This window comes from Plectropomus leopardus, chromosome 2, assembly GCF_008729295.1.
Source record: "Plectropomus leopardus isolate mb chromosome 2, YSFRI_Pleo_2.0, whole genome shotgun sequence".
Classification (NCBI taxonomy): domain Eukaryota; kingdom Metazoa; phylum Chordata; class Actinopteri; order Perciformes; family Serranidae; genus Plectropomus; species Plectropomus leopardus.
Window position 1 is genome coordinate 11,528,485 of NC_056464.1, and position 8,490 is coordinate 11,536,974.

Consider the following 8,490-nt stretch of genomic DNA (forward strand, 5'->3'; position numbering starts at 1 on the left):
ATTATTCTGTTAAAATTCATAGCACTATTATGAGCTGGGGAAAAATCTTCACAAATGATGAACTGTTATTGTGATGCTTGCAGCGTTTATTTTTAGGATAATGTATGACTGAGAACATGTACTTGCTAAAGTACTCTTCTACAATGTAGAAATAGCTAGCAATATAGCGATGATTTTGCAACATTTAATTGACAAGTGTAAAACTGTGTTGCCTTTAATTTTCTAAGGACAAATGTTTATTTCGGTACTTCTCGTTCTAATCTCAATAAATGGCGTAACTTTTCATTTAAATCGAGAAATACGCACTTTAAATTCATGCTCGCGGGGCTTCCAGGGGTAGTGTTGTTGTAGCAGAAGCTAAATTTCAGTGGCGGTGGTAAAATTTCACTTACCCGCTCTGAAGGTCAGACAGAACGAAGTAAAGAAGTCAGGTTCACAAAAAGTGCGTGCCCACTTCTCTCGTGCGCTCTGGTAACACCAAACCTGCCAGGCTCTGTGAGGAGAAAAAGTAGCGTTTACAGGAAGAAACGCTTTTAAGAGTTTCCAGTTTCTCTGTATTTCCACAGACTGCTTCAGCGTGCACCACCACGGGCACTTCGCAGGCTAATTTGTTTTCGTTTAGTCCGTCGAGATGTTGTCACAACTCAGAGCGTCTGCGGTCACCTGTGACCACCACCAATGGCAAAGCGCGTATGGGTTTGTGGGAAATGTAGTTTTTCCTCATATCTTCGACAGACTGGTATTTTGGGGCGATGACGTGATGCCTGTTGACTGCACAGGGACTTTTTAAGAGCTCCTCTAACTTTAGCCAAGACCAACACGACTAAAGGGAGACAACTTTATCTTTGTAGGTTTTACTGCCTTCAAAAGAGACGCTTCTCGTAGTCTGTTTTAACATTCCTTGATATTTAGACGTATTTAGTTAAGTCCCAATGATGTTTTAGTGTAGTGCATCAGTGTTAGGATGTCGGGAATGTGTAGAAACCCTGTGCAGTACGATGTGATACAATAAATAAGCATTTTTAAGCTGAAATTGTTCATGCAGACTGCTTTGAAGAAGCGGCATTAGTCTGTGATTTTATGCATTGGCTTGATTGCACAGGTGTCCTTCATATGTGACACACCTTTCATCATAGGACTCACATGCTGTTGATCCATGTTTAACTCCCAAATTCACATTTCAGTTGGTTTTATGATGCAGGCCTCTTGACATTTCATGGCAGTTTTAAGTGTATCTGTGTGATTGTAAAGACCACCTTAAGTCAGGATGTTGGTCGCCCAGTTCTCTATTTGTTTTCCTTAGTGATCTGAATAAAATATTGCATGTTCACTTGTACAAGTACACTATCAGCATGAAAAGCATTCACACATGCGGAGATGCATAGTAGGGCCTTGTAACTGTTGGAGCATGCCGGTAGTACCCTGTATGACAACAAGAGGGAGGCAAAATCAAAACTAATATATGCTAAATTATGACATTTCATGGCAGAAGACTGGAGGCATTTAAAATGGGCAGTTTCAGTTTTTATTTCAGTGCAGTAAGTTTATTTATCAATGTAACGTACAACTGATACAACTAGACCAACCACTAAAACAATCAACTGCTGTTAGCCAAAACATCCAACGGTCTTTTGCTTTTTATTTCTAGACGTGTAAACTGTTTGAGGTTCATCTTTTCTTTTCTTTCTCATCTGCAATATATGTCCATGTGCAAATCAACCCTGGTAAAGTGATTTTAACTTTGTCTGATGGATGGTGGTAGCTCTCTTCCCATCATAATGAAGCATGTGATGGGTATGACTCCCCTCACATTCAAAATGAGGCCATTTTAAACACTTTGAGTCATTTAATGTTGAGAATGAGATCCCACAGGAGGCAGTATGGCTCACATAGTCAGCAACAAGACAATCAAGAAGTTTTCAGCCAAGAAACATTAGAAAGAAAAGAAACATTGCCCAAATCAGCAGGTGAACGGCTGACGTCTGAGGTAAATCATCTCTTTGGCCCCTTCAGTAAAGAGCAGTGTCATTAATATTCACATAATACTAAGGAAGGCTGCCTTAAATTAAATACTTCAGGATTTCTTTTTTAATTTTAAAAGAATACATCTCTGCTGATGCAACATTATCAAAATTCAAACCAGCGTGAAATCAAGATGTTTTTGAGTAACTTTTCAAGTGAGCATAAAAAAAAACAAAGGAGGACACAATTGTTGCACCCTGTTAATCCGTAACGCTTTAAGACATGTAGAAAATGTGTTATACATGTAGGTTCAACATGCAAGATGTCGTCTAACGTAAAATAATAGCGGACTTGAATTCTTTTTACTTGTGATTCTTTTTATGCGACTGGAAGTTCTAAATGTACACGTTTCTCTATGGCACATCTTTTTAGGCTGAGCATTATATCGCATTTATCATCTATCACTATGATCATATCTCAGAATATTTTAATACTGAGAAACATACGCACTTTTGGAAGATAATGCAAAGCAATCTGAAGTTCTCCAAGCTGTCGTAAGTGAGAAACTTTTAAATAATTTTATGTAGTTTTTCACATATAAACAAATATCCAAACAATTACTGATTTTAGGTGATGGTTTCTCTGGTTTCCCAGCACTACTTTTCCATGTTTTCAGAAAGACAGAGGAACTACTGGGGCTGAGGAGTGTTGAAAGAGGAAGGGGACTGCCAATGTCTCTGTGTGGACATGACTGATATGAATACATAGCTAACAAGCCATCTCTGCCCAGGCAGAACTGTGATGTTTAAATAATACTGCAAGTCATGGTGTGGAGGTTGCAGTGGGTGACAGGCGTGCAATAGTGCTTCCCCCATTTAAGTTTGAGGGTTGAATAATCAGTCGGAGGCCCCTCTCTCAACTGAAATTGCTTTGTGCTGTGCAGGATACTTCTGGAGACATTTTGGGCTCCAGCAGAGTGAGCACTCTTTACTTTCACACTACTCTTTGATAGAAAGCTGCGACATGTAGGCAGTGAGTGACACGGTGGAGATACTTGGCACAGAGGGAGAGCAAGTTGATACGCTGCGGTCTCTGTTTTTTTTTTTGATATGTAGTGTCAGCAAAAAAATGTTTTTGCACATTGCCAACCCATCATTAACGTAGCTACCTTGTTTACTATATTACATGAATGCCACTGTCACACTGAGTCCCACTGAGTCCTTTCAAACTTTAAAACCACATACGGAAAACAAAGCAAATTGTAAAATATTTGTATTGAACTTCCAAGTCTGATTCCACTGTCATAATGCCGAGCCAACTAAAGGCTATGTTTTTATGGAGTCCAGCCCTCACAACCTTATTACTTATTATTACTTATTGACTTGGGGCTACACCCATCTGCCCATGGGCTGACACCCCATTAAAATTCCCAACAAAGGAAAATAAGAAGAAAAGGCAGAGGGCAAAGTCTCTGCAGATACAACACCGCCACAGGTGAGGGTCACAAGTGATAACTAAGAAATATTATTTTTGAGAGTCTAGGCATAGTTTTTGAGGGTTTTTTTATAGGATAATCCTATTCAGTCTGCCTAAAAGATCTAACATTGTCGATCGAAATGTAAACGAACATAATCCAGGGTTCCACATCATCATCCAGTATCATATCTCTGTTTGGCAAGTGGGATGAGATAACAGCAGAACTCTTGGTGTGATGTTCGGCTGAGGGCATATGACTCCTATGTGTAGGGTGAGGAGGGGAACTGCGGGTGCCACCAGTCCATGAGCTTTACACTGTGTACAGGATCCAGCACCACCTGGGTCCCGCCCTGATCCCCTCTCTTCTTTCCCCGCTGGAGCGGCGAGTCCTGGAACATCAGACGTACACGGTGGTGCCGCATGTCTGTGCTAACGTTGATTGTGAACTATGAGAAAAACAGAGACGGACCAAATTCAGATTAAAGGCAAGTTGAGGATAATTGGTGCGCAAATGTATGATCCTACAATGCTATTTAAATCTTTGGTGTGGAAGATAATATAAGTTAAAGCAGACTGTTGGCAAAAAAATTAAAAATATTTTTGTTTGGATATCATGACAAACATGTTGCCAGGTTTTGTGGCTGTGATTAACACCTAAAAATGTATATGCTACACTGCACATATATATAATAATGACCTATTAAACACATGCAAAAAGTTAACAGAACAGTCTGTGCTCTCTACCATGTGTGAAGCCAATATCCACCAATACCCAAAAGTTACTAACCAGGGTCAGTGTCATACCCATGACCACAGGGGTGAAGATGAAGTTGAGGGTGGTGACCTGAAGCATGTAGCAGTCAGAGTCTGGGTTCGTGTGGACATCTTTGTATTGTCTGGGCATGCACAAGGACTTGGCACAACCATTCTTACTGTGTACCTGCTGAGATGGAGATGACTAGAGTTACACAAAAATAAACATGGCAGCAGCAAGAATAACAGGCTACATGTGACTATGTGAGTTGTTATTGGATTAATTCTTGGTTTTAAAAATAAACTTTTTACCGGCTTTAGAAACTTGAAGTTGAACTCCCACAATGCCTCAGGCCGTGTGCCTGACACCTTTCTGACCCAGAACAGTAAACACTGCAACAGGAAACATTAAGCGCTAAAATCAACAAGTAAGTTCAAGTTTGTACAGACACGTGTTTCCTCCTGGTGTCTTTCTTGTTTTGAAAATAAAAAAGTAAAAATTAGACTTCATACCTATACATAACCCAAATGTATCAAACTGTGTACCGTGGAGGTCAAAGTTTTCAGTCCAACCCATTATTAATTAACAAGCCTCCATCATGCAGAGAGTTCAACTAAGTCTGGCTGTCTTTGAGCTACCTGGCTCCACGAAGCCTGACATTGGTGGTTGTGGATAGCCTGAATATCATACAAAAATCATGAGCAAAATAAAAACTTAAGCTCAACATCTGTATAGCTAAGCAACTAACCACACATCAGATAATTTACCTTGGAATTGAGCAAGGTTGTGGGCGTGGATTCTGGCAGGGCAGGAATTTTCGAGACACGCAAGCTGAACGGCTCATACAGATGGAAAAGAGAGCGAATCACACGGGCCCTTAAAGAGCACATCCTGTCAATGGAGTCAGGCTGGAGACGGAACGGCAGGTCAGTATCGATCTTGTAGTGCCTATTAAAGATAGACGGAAAGTGAAAGGAAGCATGTTAATTATACAAAGAGTCAATTTACTCCATTACTTTGCCACTTTGTTGGACCACATTCAAGACATTTTGTCCTGTCAGATACACTGCTAATGAAGGAGATGGTCCTCAAAATAATAATAAATCATAAGCTTTAAACATTTTTTTGTGGGTTTTTTTTTTTTATTATGTTTCAAAAAAAAAATGTTAAGTGAGAGCATGGAAGGTAAAAACAAGGGTTTTAATCCAAACAGCACACAAATTAATCTTAGATAGAACACATCAATCAACCAGAATCCTATCAATATTGCCTTCAGTTCACAGTTTAAAATTGGTTGTGGATGTGGAGGCCCCTTTCAAGTTATTTCTGGCAAACGTCACATAATAGATTAATAACTTGTGCAAAAATATTGGCAAGAAAAATAAAAGCACTCCACTTTTCTGTTCACCCTTAACTGCATGCTTTTGACCAATAACGCCACATCACCTTCTGTAGAGCCTGGTCCAAAAAGCTGCAGTGCAAGTGACCGTCCAGGCATTCTTACAGATCAGAGCAAATCTGCACACATCCTCGGGCCGGATGTAGGACGCAAGCATTAGCCAAATATCCACTGGATACTCCTCCCCATCACTGCTCTCACTGCTTTCTGCAAAGACAACATGCAAATATTATAGTAAATACCCTGGTAAGGTTGCACAAACTGCAGAGTCCTCCACTTTCAACACATTCTTCTGTGTGCATATGTAAAAAAAAAAAACAAAAACAAATAATACCCTTTCTTCTCTTGTTTTTCTTCTTGTGGGCCACTTTAGTTTCACTCTCTCCATCTTCTTCAGGGTCTACGTCATCACTGCTGTCCAAAGCGTCAGCTGTGACACTCACTGAGGACGAGAGGACCTCCTCTACAGCACCCTGAGATGCTTCCAGGCCGCAGAGTAATTTTACTGGAAGACACAATATTAAGTCAAGCACTTGGTTCGCCTGTGGAGTCATGGCAGAGTGACAGTGTCATCTTAAATCATCAATATACAGGAATGTGCATTATCGCAAGTTACCTTCTTTTTCAACTGCATTTGCAACTGCCTTTTTTAGCCTCCCTGACTTCACAACGGCTGGGTCAGCGTCAGCATAATCAGCAACAGTCACTGGGAAAAACAGACATATTTTATAGTAATTGCACTATTTAGAAGTCATATTCATTTAACAATATTTCCAAAAGACTAGCCATGACCACTACTGACTGACAGTTTATACAGGTGTTGTGTCAAAAACCGTTTCCCCATGGATATATGTTGTCCCTACCTACACCGAAGGCGCTGTTTGTTATTTATGCAGGGAGAGGGTGGTGCTGAACAGTCGAGACCATCTAAAAAAATTTTCATCACTGGGAAAGGAGTTACGTTTTTTGAGATAAGACAGGCAGACATAACTAGAGTGGAGCGCTTAGCATTAACCGGGGGCAACACATTTCGACGGCACACCGGTAAACAACCGCTCTGTCACTTGACTGTTATCTGTTTGGCTCTGGCTAACACCAAATACTAAATGTAACTATACCACGTTCTCAAAATAAATACAATGTGGTATTAGCTAACGTCTGAGTCGCATAATTCATTTGCGACGATTTAAGGTAAAGAGGGAAGCTATTTAAATTCCAGCGCGCTGAGGAGCGCTAACAGTGGGCGGGCTAACCGCTAGCTTGTTGGCTAACGTAAAAGTAACCTACCTGATTCCGAACAAACGTCCCCAGCCCTAAATTTCAGCCGTTTTCGGTTCCCTTTCTTGGGCATGTCGACACCAATGATCTGTGGACGCTTAACTGGCCTGTGGGTCCTGCCATGTCGCTATGGCAAGCTGAGGTAGAGAGAAAGAAAGAAAAATGAAAGAGTAATTGAAAAAGGTTCCGCCAGGATCTTCAGCCATCATGGAATGACGTGATGTTGCAAGTATCGCGAGAGTATCGTTATCTGTCATTATTCCCCCTCTGCTTTACTGTCATCTGCTGTTCAATGAGAGCATTGCAATGATTTCATATGACCAAAGGTTTAGAGGTGGATCTGTGCCATTATTTAATCAGCCAATTATGACTTGTATTTTTTTGAAAAATCTGCAAATTAAGACTTTCCTTAATTTAATGTTTTTTTCAGATTTTGTGTTATTCAGTGATATATATTGTGACTGAAAGTACAGATACTTTGTCACTCTGCCTCTTATGAGGTCTCTCATTCACACCATTAGAGCTGCAGGCATCACTGAGCCACACTTATAACAACCATCGGTCAGAGAAGGAAGACATTGGCAGGAATCCCATTGTTATCGGACCAAAGAGTCACAATGGTAAAAAGACACACAGTGCTGTGTACAGTGACCTATGTAAGTATTTTGTGAAAGTGCTGCAGGCCGCCGCAGCATCCAAGACTGGCTGTTGACAATATTATTGTCAGCGCTTTGAAAACGACACCATAGCGAGTCACATCTCCTAGAGCAAATTCCTATGACACTAATTATTTTTCCAAGAAATCTATGCTGCAGTTCAAAGAAGAACAAAAAACAAAAAAAGCAAAAATCATGCTCCAACCCCTGGTGGTAAGAAATGACAATTAAGTGGTCAGCACAGTGATTATCTTGTCCTTTTCGATCTTAGATATGGGATGAAGAAAAATCAGGTTCCTCTCATTTGTGGCAAGGGCTTTCATCAAGCCCTTTAATATCTGCAACTCTGGTATATAGTTCCAATACTGTCTAATATCTTATAACAGCTATTCATTTACACCGCTTTCTCCTCGTAAAACAGAATATTGATTTTACCTTGAAGGAAATCAAAACAATATGGTTTTCTCCAGATGATGTAAATGTTTCCCCTGATCAACATATTTTTCATCAAAAACAAGATCTATTTTCATTGCTACTCATCCAACCTTTAAAACCATATCTCATCTGTTAACAGCCCTTCGGCAGTTTGGTTTAAAACATAACCCCGCCTAAACACACAAACACACACACACACACACACACACACAAAGAAATCTTTTACCTCACTACTAAACATAACCATTTTAAATTAATGGCAAAGGTACAACTGCAATGAAAACTTTTAGTAGCCTGTACTCTACTTGCGTATTTCTATGTTCTACTTTATATCTCTACTACACAGTTCAGATGGAAATATTCTACTTTTTATTCCATTAAATTTATTTGAAACTTTAACCAGTAATTACACTGCATAATATTTAATATTTAATATTTTAATGGATAATCAAAAATCAAAAAAACAATAATTTGATGGCAAAAATAGACTACAGAATATAAGAACTATTCTCATAAATGTATTTTAATGT

The 8,490-nt window shown here is 39.7% G+C and overlaps 1 protein-coding gene across 2 annotated transcripts; it reads right to left on the minus strand.

Moving 5' to 3' along the window:
* Window positions 1-1,506: 1,506 nt before the first annotated feature.
* On the minus strand, window positions 1,507-7,064 carry tmem183a (transmembrane protein 183A). Of its 2 annotated transcripts, none has more exons than XM_042511039.1 (8): window positions 6,879-7,064; window positions 6,208-6,297; window positions 5,926-6,096; window positions 5,639-5,798; window positions 4,960-5,140; window positions 4,504-4,584; window positions 4,226-4,378; window positions 1,507-3,884 (listed from the first exon to the last, which is right to left on the minus strand). In XM_042511039.1, exons 1-8 carry the CDS (start codon window positions 6,940-6,942, stop codon window positions 3,699-3,701), a joined length of 1,086 nt encoding a protein of 361 aa, XP_042366973.1. In that variant the 5' UTR covers window positions 6,943-7,064; the 3' UTR covers window positions 1,507-3,698. The 2 variants fall into 2 exon arrangements, with proteins under 2 accessions (XP_042366973.1, XP_042366965.1); XM_042511031.1 differs by having other exon boundaries at window positions 4,226-4,381.
* Between the last annotated feature and the right edge of the window lie 1,426 nt (window positions 7,065-8,490).